The sequence below is a fragment of the Sander lucioperca genome, chromosome 17, assembly GCF_008315115.2.
Source record: "Sander lucioperca isolate FBNREF2018 chromosome 17, SLUC_FBN_1.2, whole genome shotgun sequence".
NCBI classification, from domain to species: domain Eukaryota; kingdom Metazoa; phylum Chordata; class Actinopteri; order Perciformes; family Percidae; genus Sander; species Sander lucioperca.
In genome coordinates this window covers 12,029,927-12,052,864 of record NC_050189.1, presented here as the reverse complement: position 1 = coordinate 12,052,864, position 22,938 = coordinate 12,029,927, and the positions used below count along the sequence as shown (strand labels likewise).

The 22,938-nt window shown below is 33.4% G+C and overlaps 1 protein-coding gene across 1 annotated transcript; it reads left to right on the top strand.

Annotated features, from left to right (window-relative positions):
- The first annotated feature begins 526 nt into the window (after positions 1–526).
- fgb (fibrinogen beta chain) lies at positions 527–22,938 on the top strand. The gene is made up of 13 exons (XM_031302637.2): positions 527–731; positions 1,240–1,266; positions 1,367–1,473; positions 2,541–2,643; positions 3,859–3,927; positions 4,108–4,222; positions 4,403–4,509; positions 5,057–5,171; positions 5,933–6,052; positions 6,195–6,317; positions 6,805–6,899; positions 20,819–21,009; positions 22,227–22,938. Exons 1-13 carry the CDS (start codon positions 657–659, stop codon positions 22,456–22,458), a joined length of 1,479 nt encoding a protein of 492 aa, XP_031158497.1. The 5' UTR covers positions 527–656; the 3' UTR covers positions 22,459–22,938.

The following is a 22,938-nucleotide window of genomic DNA, read 5'->3' as shown; positions in this document are numbered from 1 at the left end:
TTATTTTACTTTTGATACTTTGAGTACATTTTGCTGGTAATACATTTGTACATTTCTTCAAGTAGAATATAACATGCAGGACTTTTACTTGTAAGAGTATTTCTACACTGGTATTGTTACTTTTACTTAAGTAAAGGATCAGGAAACTTTTTCTGTCACTGTTTAAACAATGTTTGCCAAATGTTTTAAGACATTCTGCAACCACTGGAAAACCATCTCAAAACTAATGACGTACATTCATTTACTTTCAAAACTTAAAACTTTTTCTGAAAAATGTTCTGCATATTGTCTGTCTGGCATTGGCTTCAAACTGGAAACGGCTTACACATTCTGAGTTATAGGTAAACACATCAGTCCTTTTGCCCTTTTGTTCCTTCGCAAACTCCAGGTTGACCGTGTGCTGCAGTGACTCAGGTTGGGCAAACTGTCCCAGCAGTTATTGACCATTTTTTTTTTTTTAACAGATCAATAAAAGCTTGGGGAGGAGGACGCCCACACACACACACACACACACACACACACACACACACACACACACACACACACACAGACAGAGGGAGGATAAAAACCTGGTCAAACCAGATTTCAGGGACAGAGAAAGGAGTGAAGGCACACTGAAGAGCTTCTGAGAAGAGAAACTTTATCAACAGAGGACGATGAGGACGCTGCTATTGCTGTGTCTGTGTGTGTCCGTCGCCTGGGCTGAGGATGACTATGATGACTATGACTCGGTGAGTGTGTGTGTGCGTGTGTTGAATAAAAGTATGGTCAACATCCAAAAGTTTCTGAAGATATCACTTCTGTCTGACTGAATATCGAGAAATTGTGGATTTTTTCTTTTCGCGGTGTTATTACACAAGTTACGGGAATCACTTCTTTTTTTTTTTTTAACTAGTTGTTATGGTGACTCCTTTGCTCATTTTTTGTATTCCTTTGTCGCCTTTTGGAAATTTGTGACTAAAAAGCACCCACGTTCAGTTGAATTATCCAAGATTTATTAATTTAATAATTTATAAATTCCGTATTGTGACATAAATATCGTGATAATATCGTATAGTGGAGCCTCTGGTGATTCCCAACCCTAGTCTGCGGCATAGAAACTGCTTCTGCCTCATACTAAAGTGTGCCCACCATAGATTCTGTAGCTTTGAAACAACGGTTACAAACACAAGTATGTCGGAAAAGAAAGGATTTGACTCTTCATATGTATTCACAATAGTTTATTGTTTTCTTCCACAGGACGCCAAGACAGCAAAGACTGGGACAGTATGTAAAACACGCTTCAACTATTTGATTCATACATCATGAATGACATTTATTTTGTTATTCCTTCATCACGTCTTGTTTCCTCTCGTTCCCCCTGCAGGAGGCACCGGCGACCGTAGACGCTCGTGGTCACCGTCCACTAGCCGCGGCCAGGGACACCTACACCCCAAAACGTGTTTCCCCGCCTCCTATCAGCGGCGGCGCCAGGTGCGTTCAAACACAGACACCTGGGTCAGAAAAGAAGACACAGAAAGACTTTTGGGGCAATTACAACGTATTCTAATGCGGCATATATATTCATCTTTTATATTAAGGGTATAAAGTAGCATTATTCAACAAGTAGATCCAACCAGGCAAAAAAAATAAATAACAAAAAAGAATTACTCTTGTACTTAATTTTAAGTATTTCCATTTTTTTTTGCTATACTTCAAAGGCAAATATTGTACTTTTGGCTTTGCTACTTTATTAAAGAGAGACACTACAGGCAAAGACATACTTTTGAGATTTTAGGCTGTTTTGCTTCCATAACATGTCTTCTTTCAGACTAGTGGTAAACACACATTTACACAATTAAGAGTTTATTCTAAACACCAAAAACCAAAATCTTTCAAAAGCAGCTTTTGACTCAACTCTGTCTTGTTGACATGGAAATGATGTGCATGCTGTGCTATCTGAGTACGTTCTAAATGTCCAGTAGGACTTGGCGATAGGGAGAAAATCACAATATTCTCGACCAAATACCTTGATACCGTTATTGCGGCAATATTCTAGGGTTGACAATTGGTGCTTTAACAAAATATCTTCACACTTAGATTTTATATAAATAATCATCAGTAATGTTGATATAATGTCTAAGTGGGGAAAAGGCAAATAATAGAACAGCTAGAACAGTCTGGTGAGTTCAGAAAAGTACATCACTTTACTGTAATGCAATTACGTTATCCAAATACTAAGACGATATCTAGTCTCATATCACGATATCGATATAATATCGATATATTGCCCAGCCCTAATGTCCAGTTGACCAATCAGATTCCTTGTCCGGATCTACTTGTTGTAGAACAGTCATTGAGACATTTCACTAACAAGCACAAAAGTCAACCTCATGGTGACGCTCAGAGGATCGCCAAAGTCAGGAGGATTCATCGTCTGGGGAACATGAACGTCCGTACAAAATTTGAGGCCAACCCATCCAGACGTTCATGGGTAAAATGAGACATATCAGTGCGTCTCAGTGACATGTTGGTAAAGAGTCTCTTGCTTTTCGTCGCAGGTATCGCGGCCGCCCTACACCAGCTCCAGCCAGAGGACAGCAGCAGCAGGAGAAGGAGAGGCCACCGGAGGAAGGAGGATGCACACACGCTGCAGAGGAGATGGTAGGAAGACACCAGCAGCACACTGTCACCAAAGGAACACTGATTGGACACGTCTTCTTTTAAAAGATTTAAAGATGTCGATCAGTGTTTGCCAAAGCCCAAGACGACGTCCTCAAATGTCTTGTTTTGTCCACAACTCAAAGATATTCAGTTTACTGTCACAGAGGAGAGAAGAAACTAGAACATATCCACATTAAAGAAGGTGGAATCAGATCATTTTAACTTTTTTTTTCATAGAAAATGATTCAAAATGATTAGTCGATGATCGAAATAGTTGTTATCGATTAATGGATTCATCTTTGCAGCTCTAAAAACATTATCAATCTGGAAAATTCTTTGACATGAAACTGTCTTTAAATAAAGCTTGAATAAAATTAAATAAAATTAATATTTTGGTATTCAAAACACCAACACTTTACCTAATACGACATTGGTAAACAATCATTAATTTGGTCAGGGTTATTGTTGCATGATAATGTTGCAAATGTAACTCCTCTTAGTGTGTTTAAAGATGCAGTAAGTAAGTCTTATAAAACTAACTTTCTGTCATATTTGCTGAAACTGACCCTATGTTCCAGTAGAACTACATGAAGCAAGTAATAAAAAATAAATCCAGCTCCTCTGGCACCACCTATAGCCTGTAGTGCAATTTGCAAAAATCCACCGCTCCCTGTTCAGATGCACCAATCAGGGCCAGGGGGGCTGTCTAACTGCGTGTCAATCACTGCTCATGCACACGCATTCATTCTCCCTTGCTGGGGGAGGGGCTTAGGAGACCGTTTTGGGCTTTAGCAGAAAGGGGGGAAGGGACTGAGAAGTTGTCAATGTTCAAATTATTTGGCTAAGTCCTGGATCTTCACAATCCTACCTACAACACCTTTAAGAAAAAGATTGCCTTTAATTTGATGAAACAACCAAAACTTCCCAAATCTGAAATCTCCAATGTCAGAGCTTCCTTCAACAAAGTACCTTTTAAAACAGTCTGTGTCTTCATTTTCACCCATTAATAACATTATATTAACAAAATAACACTGAGCCACTAATGTCTGATTGTGTGAGATTACCTGCCTGGAGCATGGTTGATGTTTGGAAATTGATTTTCATACATGCATTTGTTCATTAATAAAATGAAATCAATGTCTACCTAGAAGGGATCCCACCTTCTTTTAGTCACTGAAGCACAGAAATCTAACCAGAGATTCTCCCATCCAACAGGGCATTTTGTGTCCCAATGGCTGCGAGCTGAAGACCACACTGCTGAAGCAAGAGAGGAATGTCAAGACGGTAAAAACTGAAAAAAACAAACATTTTTGTATTTTTTCTGAGGACCACAAATCAGGCTGGAATACTTTAAACCAATACTGTGTGAAATTTGCTATACATCTAAATGCGTAGTATTTACAACTTCATATTTGTATCAAGAAAACATCAGGATTGACTTTCTTTTGCTTACAATTGTCACAGAGCATTAGTGAACTCAAGCCTCAGGTGGAAGATTTGGCCCGATCCTCCAACACCGTCCACGACTACGTCAAGAGCATTTCCAACTCTCTGAGGGAGCGGCAGAGAGTTGGCACCGGTGAGAAAGACCTCTCTTGAGTTTAATTTCATGAAGCACAAATGATCTGGTCGGATGTTAGCTCAAAAGCCAAAAACGAGAACAAACAACAGTACATTGTCCGTAATGATGACGGCAATTTTGAAGCTTTTGATGCGCACAGCTCCTTTGTCCTGCTTATCCGTCTTTTCGTCCTGTCAGACAACAGCAGAGTGGTCAGTCAGTACACTGATCTAGTGGAGGAACAACATGTCTACATTAAGGAGACGGTGGACACTGTCTTTCCCTCCAACATCAGGGTGCTACAGGTAAATACGAGCTGACACGAGACAAAAAGAGGGAACAATGCATTTAAAAATGTTAATTTGGCAGTCGTCCTTAATCACAGCCACAGCAAAACCTTGCATCGTTCAAAAATGTTTCTTGTTTAGTTGTAAGCAAAGCATCATCCTAAAGCTTTAGTGTGTAATTTTCATATATTAATGAACACCAGTTACATTCACACATGGCGGTCACGTAAGGCTTGTATCATGTGCATCCCCAGGAGCTGTAAATGGCTACCCACTGTTCCCTTGAGGGATGGGTTAAATGCAGAGAATGAATTTCGCTACATGTATGTGTATGTGTATGTGACAATAAAAGTACCTTTACCTTATGTGGACGCAGCGACAGTTTTGTTGTCATTACTTAGAATTCCTCATGGGGACGCACTATAGCTTTAAAAAAAAAAAAGACATGCACACAAAAAGAAATGCATACAATATACAAACAAAACAAATGGACAGATCTAGCGTATCCAACCTTAAAAACTACAAGTACCCCTAATCTAATGTCTACTGTGCTGTGTGGCTGTAGGGGGTCCTCGACAAGATTAGGCTGAAGATCCAGAAGCTGGAGAAGGCCATCCAGGGTCAGAGGGAGGAGTGCAGGGAACCGTGCAGGACCAAATGTCCCATACCGGTTGTGTCTGGTAAGTCTGATGCACAAAGTGTTGAAGGAAACAAAAAAAAACATGCAGATTACTTACTTATTATTGAAGCCTTGGGGAGCATGAGTGTGCTCAGAAATGTGTTAGATTAGGAGATAACTTGTGTGACATTTTGATTTGATGGTGGTGCTAAAGAAAGAACATGGGGTCGCCGAAAGATACATCTCTGTGGGTCATGAATACCTATGCCAAATTTCATGGAGGTCTGTTGGTTAGTTATCTTGTTTTGGACCAAAGTTTTGGACTGACCAAAAACCTGTCAAATTATTCAATTATATTATTCAAGAGCTAATGGTACAGATCAATAAAGCACATGTTTTTGGTAAACCACAAAAGTTACTTAAACGATAATTTAATTTTCTGGTCCTTGATGGAAGATAAGATGAGACAGACTTAATTAATCCCACACTGATGAAATTCCCTTGTTACAGCAGCTCAATGAAAAATTCACACACATCAGAATAACACAAATACACATAGACATAAAATAGATATAAAATTGACAAAAATTATTATAAGAAATAGAAAAAATAGAATAAGAGTAATTAATAATAGTACTATAAACACACTTATTCTAAACAGACAGGTAAAAAATAAATATACACAGACAATATAACCCAAACTTAAACACATCTAGGATATATCGGGCATTTAAATGAGTAAAACTCGATCTCGGTCTATCCTTGGTATATCTACACGTACCAACGTTTTTCTTTGTTAAACCGTTCTCCTGTGTGATTCAGGTAAGGAGTGTGAGGAGATCTACCGTCGTGGAGGAAGAGACTCCCAGATGTACCTGATCCAGCCTGATGCCTTCTACCCTCCGTACAAGGTCTTCTGTGATCAGACCACCCAGAACGGAGGTGAGAACATCATTAATTAGGCCACCTAAACTTTCTTTTTTGATTAGTGTGTTAATACCTAGAATGATTAGACCTTCGGTAGTGGTTTTCGTTTTTTTTTTTTTTTTTTTTTTTTTAAAGGGAACTTCTTTTGTTTTCCCAGGATGGCTTCTCATCCAGAACAGGCTTGATGGCAGTGTCGATTTTGGACGACGCTGGGACGAATATCGACGCGGTTTCGGCAACATCGCCTTTGATGCTGGCAAGGGTCACTGTGAGACTCCTGGTAAGACTTTTAATATGAGACAAGAGGCTCTGTTAAAGGGAGCTTACTTTTGATGGCTAGAAACCAGTGGTGAAAAGTAACTAAGTAAATTTAGTTAAGTACTGTATGTATGTACAATTTTGAGGAACTGAACTTGAGTAATTCAATTATATACCCTTTCATACTTTACTTTTACTACTCTATATTTCTATATTATCAGTAAGATAATATACATTTTTCTGAAATTGGCCATTCTGCATAATTTTTTTACTTTAGTAAAAACTTGAATGCAGGACTTTTACTTGTAACAGGGTATTTCTACATTGGGTATGCTGCTATTACTTTTTTTAATATCTCAGTACTTCTTTGACCACCGATGGAAACCATTGTGTTATCTAAGACGTCCCGCTTATTCTTAATTTTGGTATTTATTAATATATTTTCATATCCAGCTTTATTCATATATTAATTGTTGACTAGCATACCTTTCTTCTTTGTCATGCAACAGGTGAATACTGGCTGGGCAATGACCGCATTAGTCAGGTGACAAAGATGGGCCCCACTGAGGTTCTCATTGAGATGCAGGACTGGACAGGTGCTAAGGTGAGTCCTCAACATTTATTAAGTGATAAAACAACGTCACGTGCAAATGTACCACCTAAACAAATTCCTTCCAGAGAAACATTTTGCAGAGACACCGTCGATGTGTCTGGAGCTTAGTGCCACCAATGACGATTTTTATTGGTTTAAAGAAATGCGAACAACCCCTGACCGTTTTTTTCTCCTATCCTGGAGTGTATGCTATTGTCATAGTATAGTTATCGACAAAAAGTCATAGTATAGCTATCTAAAAAGTCATAGTATAGCATGTCGAAAAAAGAGGAAAAAAAGTCATGGTATAGTATGTCGAAAAAAAGTGAAAGTATAGCATGTCAAAAAAGGGGGAAAAAGTCATAGTATAGTATGTCGAAAAGTCATAGTATAGTATGTCGAAAACATAGAAAAAAAGTCATATAGTATGACGAAAACATAGAAAAAAAGTCATAGTATAGTATGACGAAAACATAGAAAAAAAAGTCATAGTATATTATGAAGAAAAAAGTGGAAAAAGTCATAGTATAGTATGTCGAAAAAAATTTAAAAAGTCATAGTATAGTATGTCGAAACATTTTTTAAAAGTCATAGTATAGTATGTTGAAAAAAGAGGAAAAGTGATAGTGTAGCATGTCTAAAAAAAGTCATAGTATAGTATGTCGAAAAAAGTGAAAAAAGTCATAGTAAAGCATGTCACAAAAGTGGAAAAAGTCATATTATAGTATGTCGGAAAAAAAAAGGAAAAAAGTCATAGTATAGTATGTCGAAAATAGTGGGAAAAAAGTCATAGTATAGTATGTCGAAAAAAGTCATAGTATAGTATGTCGAAAAAAGTCATAGTACAGCATGTCGAAAGAAGTGGAAAAAAGTCATAGTATAGTATGTCGAAAAAAGAGGAAAAAAGTCATAGTATAGCATGTTGAAAGAAGTGGAAAAAAGTCATAGTATAGTATGTCGAAAAAAGAGGAAAAAAGTCATAGTATAGTATGTCGAAAAAAGAGGAAAAAAGTCATAGTATAGTATGTCAAAAAAAGAGGAAAAAAGTCATAGTATAGTATGTCAAAAAAAGAGGAAAAAAGTCATAGTATAGTATGTCGAAAAAAACACGTAGTATAGTATGTCGAAAAAAGTCATAGTATAGCATGTCAAAAGAAGTGGAAAAAAGTCATAGTGTAGTATGTCGAAAAAAGTGAAAAAAGTCATAGTATAGTATGTCGAAAAAAGTCATAGTATGGTATGTAGAAACATTTTTTAAAAGTCATAGTATAGTATGTCGAAAGAAGAGGAAAAAAGTCATAGTATAGTATGTCGAAAAAAGTCATAATATGTTGAAAAAAGAGGAAAAAAGTCATAGCATAGTATGTGGAAAAAAATTTAAAAGTCATAGTATATTATGTCAAAAATAGTGGAAAAAGTCATAGTAAAGCATGTCACAAAAGTGGAAAAAGTCATATTATAGTATGTCGAGAAAAAAAAAGGAAAAAAGTCATAGTATAGTATGTCGAAAATAGTGGGAAAAAAGTCATAGTATAGTATGTCGAAAAAAGTCATAGTATAGTATGTCGAAAAAAGTCATAGTATAGTATGTCGTAAAAAGTCATAGTACAGCATGTCTAAAGAAGTGGAAAAAAGTCATAGTATAGTATATCGAAAAAAGTCATAGTACAGCATGTCGAAAGAAGTGGAAAAAAGTCATAATATAGTATGTCGAAAAAAGAGGAAAAAAGTCATAGTATAGTATGTCGAAAAAAGAGGAAAAAAGTCATAGTATAGTATGTCGAAAAAAGAGGAAAAAAGTCATAGTATAGTATGTCAAAAAAAGAGGAAAAAAGTCATAGTATAGTATGTCAAAAAAAGAGGAAAAAAGTCATAGTATAGTATGTCGAAAAAAGAGGAAAAAAGTCATAGTATAGTATGTCGAAAAAAACACGTAGTATAGTATGTCGAAAAAAGTCATAGTATAGCATGTCAAAAGAAGTGGAAAAAAGTCATAGTGTAGTATGTCGAAAAAAGTGAAAAAAGTCATAGTATAGTATGTCGAAAAAAGTCATAGTATGGTATGTAGAAACATTTTTTAAAAGTCATAGTATAGTATGTCGAAAGAAGAGGAAAAAAGTCATAGTATAGTATGTCGAAAAAAGTCATAATATGTTGAAAAAAGAGGAAAAAAGTCATAGCATAGTATGTGGAAAAAAATTTAAAAGTCATAGTATATTATGTCGAAAATAGTGGAAAAAGTCATAGTAAAGCATGTCACAAAAGTGGAAAAAGTCATATTATAGTATGTCGAAAAAAAAAAGGAAAAAAGTCATAGTATAGTATGTCGAAAAAAGTCATAGTACAGCATGTCGAAAGAAGTGGAAAAAAGTCATAGTATAGTATGTTGAAAAAAGTCATAGTACAGCATGTCGAAAGAAGTGGAAAAAAGTCATAGTATAGTATGTCGAAAAAAGAGGAAAAAGTCATAGTATAGTATGTCGAAAAAAGTCATAGTATAGTATGTCGAAAAAAACACGTAGTATAGTATGTCGAAAAAAGTCATAGTATAGCATGTCAAAAGAAGTGGAAAAAAGTCATAGTGTAGTATGTCGAAAAAAGTGAAAAAAGTCATAGTATAGTATGTCGAAAAAAGACATAGTATGGTATGTAGAAACATTTTTTAAAAGTCATAGTATAGTATGTCGAAAGAAGAGGAAAAAATTCATAGTATAGTATGTCGAAAAAAGTCATAATATGTCGAAAAAAGAGGAAAAAAGTCATAGCATAGTATGTGGAAAAAAATTTAAAAGTCATAGTATATTATGTCGAAAATAGTGGAAAAAAATACATAGTATAGCATGTCGAAAAAAAGTCATAGTATAATATGTCGAAAAAAGTGGAAAAAAGTCATAGTACAGCATGTCAAAAAAAGTGGAAAGAAAGTCATAGTATAGTATGTCGAAAAAAGAGGAAAAAAGTCATATTATAGTATGTCGAAAAAAGAGGAAAAAAGTCATAGTATAGTATGTCGAAAAAAGTCATAGTATAGTATGTCGAAAAAAGTGGAAAAAAGTCATAGTATGTCGAAAAAAGAGGAAAAAAGTCATAGTATAGTATGTCGAAAGAAGTGGAAAAAAGTCATAGTATAGTATGTCGAAAAAATACATAGTATAGTATGTCGAAAAAAGTCATAGTAAAGCATGTCAAAAAAGTGGAAAAAAGTCATAGTATAGTTGTTGAAAAAAGAGGAAAAAAGACATAGTATAGTATGACGAAAATAGTGGGAAAAAAAGTAATAGTATAGTATGTCGGAAAAAAAGGAAAAAAGTCATATTACAACATGTCGAAAATAGTGTGAAAAAAAGTAATAGTATAGTATGTCGAAAAAAAAGGAAAAAAAGTAATAGTATAGTATGTCGAAAAAAGAGGAAAAAAAGTCAAAGTATAGTATGTCGAAGAAGTGGAAAAAAGTCATAGTATAGTATGTCGAAAAAAACACGTAGTATAGTATGTCGAAAAAAACACATAGTATAGTATGTCGACAAAAGTCATAGTAGAGCATGTCGGAAGAAGTCATAGTATAGTATGTCGAAGAAGTGGAAAAAAGTCATAGTATAGTATGTCGAAAAAAAAGGAAAAAAGGTCATAGTATAGTATGTCGAAAAAAAAAACGTAGTATAGTATGTCGAAAAAAGTCATAGTATAGTATGTCGAAAAAAGAGGAAAAAAAGTCATAGTATAGTATGTCGAAAAAAGTGCAAAAAAGTCATAGTATAGTATGTCGAAAAAAGTCATAGTACAGCATGTCAAAAAAAGTGGAAAAAAGTCATAGTATATTATGTCGAAAAAAGTGGAAAAAAGTCATAGTATAGTATGTCGAAAAAAGAGGAAAAAAGTCATAGTATAGTATGTCGAAAAAAGTCATAGTATAGTATGTCGAAAAAAGTGGAAAAAAGTCATAGTATAGTATGTCGAAAAAAGTCATAGTATAGTATGTCGAAAAAAGTGGAAAAAAGTCATAGTATAGTATGTCGAAAAAAGTCATAGTATAGTATGTCGAAAAAGAGGAAAAAAGTCATAGTATGTCGAAAAAAGAGGAAAAAAGTCATAGTATAGTATGTCGAAAAAAGTGGAAAAAAGTCATAGTATAGTATGTCGAAAGAATTCATAGTACAGCATGTTGAAAGAAGTGGAAAAAAGTCAAAGTATAGTATGTTGAAAAAAGAGGAAAAAAGTCATAGTATAGTATGTCGAAAAAAATACATAGTATAGTATGTCGAAAAAAGTCATAGTATAGTTGTTGAAAAAAGAGGAAAAAAGACAGTATAGTATGACGAAAATAGTAGCAAAAAAAGTAATAGTATAGTATGTCGAAAAAAAAAGGAAAAAAGTCATAGTACAACATGTCGAAAATAGTGTGAAAAAAAGTAATAGTATAGTATGTCGAAAAAAAAGGAAAAAAAGTAATAGTATAGTATGTCGAAAAAAAGTAATTGTATAGTCTGTCAAAAAAAGTCATAGTACAGCATGTCGAAAGAAGTGGTGAAAAGTCATAGTATAGGATGTCGAAAAAAACACGTAGTATAGTATGTCGAAAAAAGTCATAGTATAGGATGTCGAAAAAAACACGTAGTATAGAATGTCGAAAAAAGTCATATTATAGTATGTCCAAAAAACAGGAAAATAAGTCATAGTATAGTATGTCGACAAAAGTCATAGTATAGTATGTCGAAAAAAGAGGAAAAAAGGTAAAAGTATAGTATGTCGAAAAAAGTCATAGTATAGTATGTCGAAGAAGTGGAAAAAAGTCATAGTATAGTATGTCGAAAAAAACACGTAGTATAGTATGTCGAAAAAAACACATAGTATAGTATGTCGACAAAAGTCATAGTAGAGCATGTCGGAAGAAGTCATAGTATAGTATGTCGAAGAAGTGGAAAAAAGTCATAGTATAGTATGTCGAAAAAAAAGGAAAAAAGGTCATAGTATAGTATGTCGAAAAAAGTGCAAAAAAGTCATAGTATAGTATGTCGAAAAAAGACATAGTATGGTATGTAGAAACATTTTTTAAAAGTCATAGTATAGTATGTCGAAAGAAGAGGAAAAAATTCATAGTATAGTATGTCGAAAAAAGTCATAATATGTCGAAAAAAGAGGAAAAAAGTCATAGCATAGTATGTGGAAAAAAATTTAAAAGTCATAGTATATTATGTCGAAAATAGTGGAAAAAAATACATAGTATAGCATGTCGAAAAAAAGTCATAGTATAATATGTCGAAAAAAGTGGAAAAAAAGTCATAGTACAGCATGTCAAAAAAAGTGGAAAGAAAGTCATAGTATAGTATGTCGAAAAAAGAGGAAAAAAGTCATATTATAGTATGTCGAAAAAAGAGGAAAAAAGTCATAGTATAGTATGTCGAAAAAAGTCATAGTATAGTATGTCGAAAAAAGTGGAAAAAAGTCATAGTATGTCGAAAAAAGAGGAAAAAAGTCATAGTATAGTATGTCGAAAGAAGTGGAAAAAAGTCATAGTATAGTATGTCGAAAAAATACATAGTATAGTATGTCGAAAAAAGTCATAGTAAAGCATGTCAAAAAAGTGGAAAAAAGTCATAGTATAGTTTTTGAAAAAAGAGGAAAAAAGACATAGTATAGTATGACGAAAATAGTGGGAAAAAAAGTAATAGTATAGTATGTCGGAAAAAAAGGAAAAAAGTCATATTACAACATGTCGAAAATAGTGTGAAAAAAAGTAATAGTATAGTATGTCGAAAAAAAAGGAAAAAAAGTATAGTATAGTATGTCGAAAAAAGAGGAAAAAAAGTCAAAGTATAGTATGTCGAAGAAGTGGAAAAAAGTCATAGTATAGTATGTCGAAAAAAACACGTAGTATAGTATGTCGAAAAAAACACATAGTATAGTATGTCGACAAAAGTCATAGTAGAGCATGTCGGAAGAAGTCATAGTATAGTATGTCGAAGAAGTGGAAAAAAGTCATAGTATAGTATGTCGAAAAAAAAGGAAAAAAGGTCATAGTATAGTATGTCGAAAAAAAAAACGTAGTATAGTATGTCGAAAAAAGTCATAGTATAGTATGTCGAAAAAAGAGGAAAAAAAGTCATAGTATAGTATGTCGAAAAAAGTGCAAAAAAGTCATAGTATAGTATGTCGAAAAAAGTCATAGTACAGCATGTCAAAAAAAGTGGAAAAAAGTCATAGTATATATGTCAAAAAAAGTGGAAAAAAGTCATAGTATAGTATGTCGAAAAAAGAGGAAAAAAGTCATAGTATAGTATGTCGAAAAAAGTCATAGTATAGTATGTCGAAAAAAGTGGAAAAAAGTCATAGTATAGTATGTCGAAAAAAGTCATAGTATAGTATGTCGAAAAAAGTGGAAAAAAGTCATAGTATAGTATGTCGAAAAAAGTCATAGTATAGTATGTCGAAAAAGAGGAAAAAAGTCATAGTATGTCGAAAAAAGAGGAAAAAAGTCATAGTATAGTATGTCGAAAAAAGTGGAAAAAAGTCATAGTATAGTATGTCGAAAGAATTCATAGTACAGCATGTTGAAAGAAGTGGAAAAAAGTCAAAGTATAGTATGTTGAAAAAAGAGGAAAAAAGTCATAGTATAGTATGTCGAAAAAAATACATAGTATAGTATGTCGAAAAAAGTCATAGTAAAGCATGTCAAAAAAGTGGAAAAAAGTCATAGTATAGTTGTTGAAAAAAGAGGAAAAAAGACAGTATAGTATGACGAAAATAGTAGCAAAAAAAGTAATAGTATAGTATGTCGAAAAAAAAAGGAAAAAAGTCATAGTACAACATGTCGAAAATAGTGTGAAAAAAAGTAATAGTATAGTATGTCGAAAAAAAAGGAAAAAAAGTAATAGTATAGTATGTCGAAAAAAAGTAATTGTATAGTCTGTCAAAAAAAGTCATAGTACAGCATGTCGAAAGAAGTGGTGAAAAGTCATAGTATAGGATGTCGAAAAAAACACGTAGTATAGTATGTCGAAAAAAGTCATAGTATAGGATGTCGAAAAAAACACGTAGTATAGAATGTCGAAAAAAGTCATATTATAGTATGTCCAAAAAACAGGAAAATAAGTCATAGTATAGTATGTCGACAAAAGTCATAGTATAGTATGTCGAAAAAAGAGGAAAAAAGGTAAAAGTATAGTATGTCGAAAAAAGTCATAGTATAGTATGTCGAAGAAGTGGAAAAAAGTCATAGTATAGTATGTCGAAAAAAACACGTAGTATAGTATGTCGAAAAAAACACATAGTATAGTATGTCGACAAAAGTCATAGTAGAGCATGTCGGAAGAAGTCATAGTATAGTATGTCGAAGAAGTGGAAAAAAGTCATAGTATAGTATGTCGAAAAAAAAGGAAAAAAGGTCATAGTATAGTATGTCGAAAAAAAAACGTAGTATAGTATGTCGAAAAAAGTCATAGTATAGTATGTCGAAAAAAGAGGAAAAAAAGTCATAGTATAGTATGTCGAAAAAAGTGCAAAAAAGTCATAGTATAGTATGTCGAAAAAAGTCATAGTACAGCATGTCAAAAAAAGTGGAAAAAAGTCATAGTATAGTATGTTGAAAAAAGAGGAAAAAAGTCATATTATAGTATGTCGAAAAAAGTCATAGTATAGTATGTCGAAAAAAGTGGACAAAAGTCATAGTATAGTATGTCGAAAAAAGTCATAGTATAGTATGTCGAAAAAAGTGGAAAAAAGTCATAGTATAGTATGTCGAAAAAAGTCATAGTATAGTATGTCGAAAAGAGGAAAAAAGTCATAGTATGTCGAAAAAAGAGGAAAAAAGTCATAGTATAGTATGTCGAAAAAAGTGGAAAAAAGTCATAGTATAGTATGTCGAAAAAATTCATAGTACAGCATGTTGAAAGAAGTGGAAAAAAGTCAAAGTATAGTATGTTGAAAAAAGAGGAAAAAAGTCATAGTATAGTATGTCGAAAAAAATACATAGTATAGTATGTCGAAAAAAGTCATAGTAAAGCATGTCAAAAAAGTGGAAAAAAGTCATAGTATAGTTGTTGAAAAAAGAGGAAAAAAGACAGTATAGTATGACGAAAATAGTAGCAAAAAAAGTAATAGTATAGTATGTCGAAAAAAAAAGGAAAAAAGTCATAGTACAACATGTCGAAAATAGTGTGAAAAAAAGTAATAGTATAGTATGTCGAAAAAAAAGGAAAAAAAGTAATAGTATAGTATGTCGAAAAAAAGTAATTGTATAGTCTGTCAAAAAAAGTCATAGTACAGCATGTCGAAAGAAGTGGTAAAAAGTCATAGTATAGGATGTCGAAAAAAATCATAGTATAGTATTTCGAAAAAAGAGGAAAAAAGTCATAGTATATTATGTCGAAAAAAGTCATAGTATAGTATGTCGAAAAAAGTCATAGTATAGTATGTCGAAAAAAGAGGAAAAAAGTCATAGTATATTATGTCGAAAAAAGTCATAGTATAGTATGTCGAAAAAAGTCATAGTATAGTATGTCGAAGAAGTGGAAAAAAGTCATAGTATAGTATGTCGAAAAAAAAGGAAAAAAAGTCATAGTATAGTATGTTGAAAAAAAAAAGTAGTATAGTATGTCGAAAAAAGTCATAGTATAGTATGTCGAAAAAAGAGGATAAAAAAAGTCTTAGTATAGTATGTCGAAAAAAGAGGAAAAAAGTCATAGTATAGTATGTCGGAAAAAGTCATAGTATAGTATGTCGAAAAAAGAGGAAAAAAAGTCAAAGTATAGTATGTCGAAAAAAGTCATAGTATAGTATGTCGAAAAAAAAGGAAAAAAAGTCATAGTATAGTATGTCGAAAAAAAAGGAAAAAAAGTCTTAGTATAGTATGTCGAAAAAAGAGGAAAAAAGTCATAGTATAGTATGTTGAAAATAGTGGGAAAAAAAAGTCATATTATAGTATGTCGAAAAAAGAGGAAAAAAAGTCATAGTCTAGTATGTCGAAAAAAGTCATAGTATAGTATGTCGAAAAAAGAGGAAAAAAGTCATAGTACAACATTTCGAAAATAGTGTGAAAAAAAGTAATAGTATAGTATGTCGAAAATAGTGGAAAAAAAAGTCATAGTCTAGTATGTCGAAAAAAGTAATAGTATAGTATGTCGAAAAAAAAGGAAAAAAAGTAATAGTATAGTATGTCGAAAAAAAGTAATTGTATAGTCTGTCAAAAAAAGTCATAGTACAGCATGTCGAAAGAAGCGGTAAAAAGTCATAGTATAGGATGTCGAAAAAAACACGTAGTATAGTATGTCGATAAAAGTCATAGTAGAGCATGTCGGAAAAAGTCATAGTATAGTATGTCGAAAAAAGAGGAAAAAAAGTCAAAGTATAGTATGTCGAAAAAAACACGTAGTATAGTATGTCGAAAAAAACACGTAGTATAGTATGTCGAAAAAAGTCATAGTATAGTATGTCGAAAATAGTGGGAAAAAAAAGTCATATGTCGAAAAAAAAGGAAAAAAAGTCATAGTATAGTATGTCGAAAAAAGAGGGGAAAAAAGTCATAGTATGTATGTCGAAAAAAGAGGAAAAAAGTCATATTATAGTATGTTGAAAAAAGAGGAAAAAAAGTCATAGTATAGTATGTCGAAAAAAGAGGAAAAAAAGTCATAGTATAGTATGTCGAAAAAAGAGGAAAAAAGTCATAGTATAGTATGCCGAAAAAAGTCATAGTATAGTATGTCGAAAAAAAGTCATAGTATAGTATGCCGAAAAAAGAGGAAAAAAGTCATAGTATAGTATGTCGAAAAAAGAGGAAAAAAGTCATAGTATAGTATGTCGAAAAAAGAGGAAAAAAGTCATAGTATAGTATGCCGAAAAAAGAGGAAAAAAGTCATAGTATAGTATGTCGAAAAAAGAGGAAAAAAAGTCATAGTATAGTATGTCGAAGAAGTGGAAAAAAGTCATAGTATAGTATGTCGAAAAAAGAGGAAAAAAAGTCATAGTATAGTATGGCAATAAAGAGGAAAAAGATCATATTATTGTATGTCGAAAACAGTCACAGTATAGCATGCCGAAAAAAGAGGAAAAAATTCATAGTATAGTACATTGAAAAAATTTATAGTATAGTATGTTGAAAATAATGGAAAAAAGTCATACGATAGTATGCCGAAAAAAGGTCGTAGTATAGCATGTCGAAAAAGTCATAGTATAGTATGTTGAAAAAAAGTCATGTGTCGAAAAAAGAGGAAAAAAGTCATAGTATAGTATGTCAAAGAATTTGAAAAAAAGTCATAGTATAGTATGTCGAAAAAAGTCATAGTATAGCATGTCGAAAAAAGTCATAGTATAGTATGTATAAAAAAGTCATAGTATAGTATGTCGAAAAAGTCTGAAAACATGTCACCATAGTATTTAATAGATAACTCCTTAAAAAGTGATAGTATGGTATGCCATGAAGATGTCAGTATAGTAAGTCATAAAGTCATGACAACGTGAAGTTTTAAGTTCTTTATTGCAATATGCACAGCAATTACAGAGATGGTTTGGCAAATTCAAATATAGATATTCAAAATAAAGTAATTTATATTTGTGGTAGACAGTGATTTTAATTAAAGGTACAGTATCCTGTGATGAGCTCAGAGATTGTTTCATTTCTTTATTCACACATTTAAAATCAAAAAGATACAATACATAATTTTCAAAGGAATGTGAAGGTAAATGGCCTAAAAACTGTCCAGGTGCTTAGGAAGGGACATTCTCCAGGCAGCATATAACAGAAAATAATCACGTAAATGCAATATAAACAATTTGTTTATTTGTTTTACAAACACATAACGAAACTGTTTTATGCAAGTACAAACAAACACTGTGCAACATGGTCTTTACCAGACCAAACTCAGGAGTTCAGAAGTCTATTGGCCTGTGGGATGAAGCTATCCCTGAGCCTGGTGGTGTGGGACTGGATGCTGTGGTACTGTCTGGCAGCAGGCAGAACAGTTTGTAACTGGGATGATTGGGGTCCGATGATCCTGTTTGTCTGTTTCCTACACCACTGGGATTGGCGGTCCTCTATTGATGACAGCTCAGTCCTTGTGATGTGCTGAGCAGTTTTTACAGTCTTACATTTGAGGGCGGTGTAGAAGTTGCAGTTACTGTGCAGATCTGACCAGCCTGGCGTCTGCACATCTGGAAGCTCAGGATCCCAGGGGGGCGATGTTTCTTCCCAAATGTCTGGGCTTGATGACAAGATTTTGAGGGTTACATATCTCAACTTTAATGCTGACACATTTTACAGTTTATGAACAACTAGTATGTCGTAAAAATGTAATTCAATGTCAATGGAAAAAAGTCATAGTATTGTATGTCAAAAAAAGTCACAGTATAGCATGTCGAAAAGTTTCATAATATAGCATGTTGAAAATTGTCCTAATATAGCATGTTGAAAAGTTTCATAGTGTAGTATGTCGAACAAAGTCATAAAAAAGTCATAGTATAGCATGTTGAAAAAAAATCTTAGTATAGCATGTTGAAAAAAATCATAGTATAGCATGACTTAAAGAGTCATAAAAAAGTCATATTATAGTATGTCGAAAAAAGGAAAAAAAGTCATAGTATAGCATTCAAAAACAAGACATAGTATAGCATGTCGAGAAAAGTCATAGTATAGTATGTCGAAAAAAGAGGAAAAAAAGTCATAGTATAGTATGTCGAAAAAAGTCATAGTATAGCCTGTCGAAAAAAAGTCATAGAATAGCATGTCGAAAAAAAGTCATAGTGTAGTATGTCGAAAAAAAGTCATAGTGTAGGATGTCGAAAAAAAGTCATAGTGTAGTATGTCGAAAAAAAGTCATAGTGTAGTATGTCGAAAAAATCATAGAAAGTCATAGTATTGTATGTCGAAAAAAGTCATAGCATTGTATGTCAAAAAAATCATAAAAAGTCATAGTATTGTATGTCGAAAAGTGTCATAATATAGCATGTTGAAAAGTTTCATAGTATAGCATGTCAAAAAAGCCATAAAAAGTCATAGTATAGCCTGTCGAAAAAAGTCAGTATAGCAGGTCGAAAAAATCATAAAAAAGTCATAGTATGGCCTGTCGAAAAAAGTCATAGTATAGTATGTCAAAAAAAGAGGAAAAAAATCATAGTATAGTATGTCGAAAAAAGTCATATTATAGTATGTCGAAAAAAGAGGAAAAAAAGTCATAGTATAGTATGTTGAAAAAAGTCATATTATATATAAAATATATGCAATAACAAAAAAAATACACGTAGTATAGTATGTTGAAAAAAGTCATAGTATAGCAGGTCGAAAAAAAAAGTCATAGTATAGCCTGTCGAAAAAAGTCAGTATAGCAGGTCGAAAAAAATCATAAAAAAGTCATAGTATAGTATGTCAAAAAAGTCATAAAAAAGGCATAGTATAGCATGTCGAAAAAGTAATAAAAAAGTCATAGTATAGTATGTCAAAAAAGCCATAAAAAGTCATAGTATAGCCTGTCGAAAAAAGTCAGTATAGCAGGTCGAAAAAATCATAAAAAAGTCATAGTATGGTCTGTCGAAAAAAGTCATAGTATAGTATGTCGAAAAAAGAGGAAAAAAAGTCATAGTATAGTATGTCGAAAAAAGTCAGTATAGCAGGTCGAAAAAAGTCATAGTATAGTATGTCAAAAAAGTCATAAAAAAGGCATAGTATAGCATCTCGAAAAAAAGTCATAGTATAGCATGTCGAAAAAGTAATAAAAAAGTCATAGTATAGTATGTCAAAAAAGCCATAAAAAGTCATAGTATAGCCTGTCGAAAAAAGTCAGTATAGCAGGTCGAAAAAATCATAAAAAAGTCATAGTATGGTCTGTCGAAAAAAGTCATAGTATAGTATGTCGAAAAAAGAGGAAAAAAAGTCATAGTATAGTATGTCGAAAAAAGTCAGTATAGCAGGTCGAAAAAAGTCATAGTATAGTATGTCAAAAAAGTCATAAAAAAGGCATAGTATAGCATCTCGAAAAAAAGTCATAGTATAGCATGTCGAAAAAGTAATAAAAAAGTCATAGTATAGTATGTCAAAAAAGCCATAAAAAGTCATAGTATAGCCTGTCGAAAAAAGTCAGTATAGCAGGTCGAAAAAATCATAAAAAAGTCATAGTATGGCCTGTCGAAAAAAGTCATAGTATAGTATGTCGAAAAAAGTCATAGTATAGTATGTCGAAAAAAGTCATAGTACAGCATGTCGAAGAAGTGGAAAAAAGTCATAGTATAGTATGTCGAAAAAAGAGGAAAAAAAGTCATAGTATATATGGCAATAAAGGGGAAAAATACACGTAGTATATAGTATGTCGAAAAAAATCATAAAAAAGTCATAGTATAGTATGTCAAAAAAGTCATAAAAAAGGCATAGTATAGCATCTCGAAAAAACGTCATAGTATAGCATCTCGATAAAACATCATAGTATAGCATGTCGAAAAAACGTCATAGTATAGCATGTCGAAAAAGTAATAAAAAAGTCATAGTATAGTATGTCATAAAAAGGCATAAAAAAGTCATAGTATATGTAAAACACAAATCAGAAAAAGTCACGTTGAAGAAGTCGGGGAAAGTATAGCATGTCAAAAAAAGTCATAGTATAGTATGTCGAAAAAATCATAAAAAAGGCATAGTGTAGCATGTCAAAAAAAGTCATAGTATATGTAAAAAAAAAATCAGAAAAGGCACGTTGAAGAAGTCGGGAAAAAAGTCATAGGTATGTTAAAAAAGTCGAAACAAAGTCATAAAAAGTCATGCATAGCATGTCGAAAAAGTCATAGTATGGTATGTCGAAAAAAGTCATGTAATTATATGTCGAAAAAAGTCATAGTATAGCATGTCGAAAAAAAGGCATAGTGTAGCATCTAAAAAAAAAGTCATAGTATGTTAAAAAAAAAAGTCATACCACATAAAAATATGAAATGAAACCTAAATGTTTACCTGTATCATTTAGGTCCACGCCCAGTACCGGCAGTTCACCATCCAATCAGAGACGTCTAACTACGTGCTGGCGGTCGAAGGTTACACCGGGAACGCCGGCAACGGTTTCCTGGAGGGATCCTCAGAACTGTTTGGTGTAAACCGCACGATGACCATTCACAACGGCATGATGTTCAGCACCTACGACAGAGACAACGACAACTGGTAAGTGTCCTGTTGTTGGTGGGATATTCACAGGATTACAGTAACACCATGTAACAATACACAAAACATCTTGCACTTCAGTTACCCAACAAGTCCTCGAAAAAAAACAAACCCACAAATCATGTTGATACTCCTGGTGGCGTGTGTAGCATGAGCTAATGTTAACTAAACATTTGAATGGCTTACCAACTCTAAAAGACACACTACGCAACATTAAGGCTACAAACTAGCCATAATGCAGCGTTCACCGTAAAAGCTGGTATTACACCATAGGTCTCTCCAGTCAACAAGGGTATCTGATGTTGGGAGTATGTAAACGTCTAGTAAAGGCCTTCCATTAAATAGCCATAAACTGATGATTATTGGGATGAAACAGGCGGTGCAAGAAGTTTGGCGACGTAAGGACTACTTGCAACGAACAACTGTAGCTGGGAAGCTAACGGATAACATGCTTGCCAGCTAAGGACACGCAAACATGAGTCGGTCACAATAGCTCATTGCTAACAGGACAATAATTTAACACAGTTTCATATCTGTACCATCAACTAGCCAGCTGGGAACATGCTAACGCAAGTCAGTCACAATTGCTCATTGCTAACAGGACAATAATTAACACAGTTTTATATTTGTATCAACTCCTGTCTCATAACAAATATCCCTATTTTCTCCAGCAGAGGAGGGAAAGATTAAATCCTCCATTTTTGGAGTCCCCTGCCCTCCTTTCCCTTTCCCAAGTTCAGCACTGTCAAGCAGTGGTGTAGTATATTGTAGTGGGTATACTGTACTGTATGTATATATATATATATATATATATATATATTTTCTGGGTCTGGGTGTCCTCCCCCAAGGAAGTTTCAGCATCAACGACTTCATTTCCTGTATTTGGATACACTTTTATGCACCAATTTACGGTGAAAATACCTTTATTTAGCCTATGTGAAGAGGAAAATAACAGATGACAATTCAAAATATATCAAAAATATGATGGAAAGTATGTTGTTGTGTGTCATTGAGCATTTATAAGTGGGTATATGGAAATCCTGGAGCTTTCCTAGTGGGTATACTGCGTATGCCTGCGTATCACGTAGGCTACACCACTTCTGTTAAGACAGTTGGTCAACAACAGAAATTCATGTTAAAGTCCATCAACTTGACAAGTAAAAGTCTGTGTTGGGTTTTTTCATTTTTCTTAACACCTTTCTCTGTCCCTGAACCAGGATCCCCGGCGATCCCTCCAAACAGTGCGCCAGGGAGGACGGAGGCGGATGGTGGTACAACCGCTGCCACTCAGCCAATCCCAACGGTCGATACTACATTGGCGGAGCCTACACACGCAAGATGGCCAAGCACGGCACAGACGACGGCGTGGTGTGGATGAACTGGAAGGGCAGCTGGTATTCACTCAAGGCCATCAGCATGAAGATCAGGCCATTCTTTGCGCCCAGCTAAGGATCCCGGAGAGCATCAACACACACATTACACAGGAAACCGCCAAAATAAAAGACACTAACATAATGTGTACCAACAGGGTTTGGGGACAAACGGAGTTTTAAAACTCTTTGTAACATCCACCTAATATTTAAGTGTGTCCTTTATTTTGGCTGTAACCTTTATGTTGACGGACACGCACATTCACACAACTAACACTTTGGATGTGTGCTGTTAAAGTGAAAAAGAACGGAAAAAGATAATATCTGCACATGCAGCACTGACCTAAAAAATAAAGTGAAAAATAAAGTGAAATAAGAAATGGTTTGATGTCAAAAAAACTTGTCATGTCTGCAGGTAAAAGAGAAACATTGTACTGGTAGTGCGTGAATGTGTTGTGAAATGTCCTCTCTTGTAATGTGTGATGTCTTCAGTGTTCCCTTCTAGGACAAATTGATGTCAATTGTCCTCCACTACTCAATAAACACATTGAGGAACCTA

Coding starts and splice junctions, on each gene's coding strand:
- fgb (XM_031302637.2), top strand. CDS start 657: ATGAGGACGCTGCTATTGCTGTGTCTGTGTGTGTCCGTCGCCTGGGCT. Junction 5,172..5,932: donor TCCCATACCGGTTGTGTCTG/GTAAGTCTGATG, acceptor TGTGTGATTCAG/GTAAGGAGTGTGAGGAGATC. Junction 6,053..6,194: donor TCAGACCACCCAGAACGGAG/GTGAGAACATCA, acceptor TTGTTTTCCCAG/GATGGCTTCTCATCCAGAAC.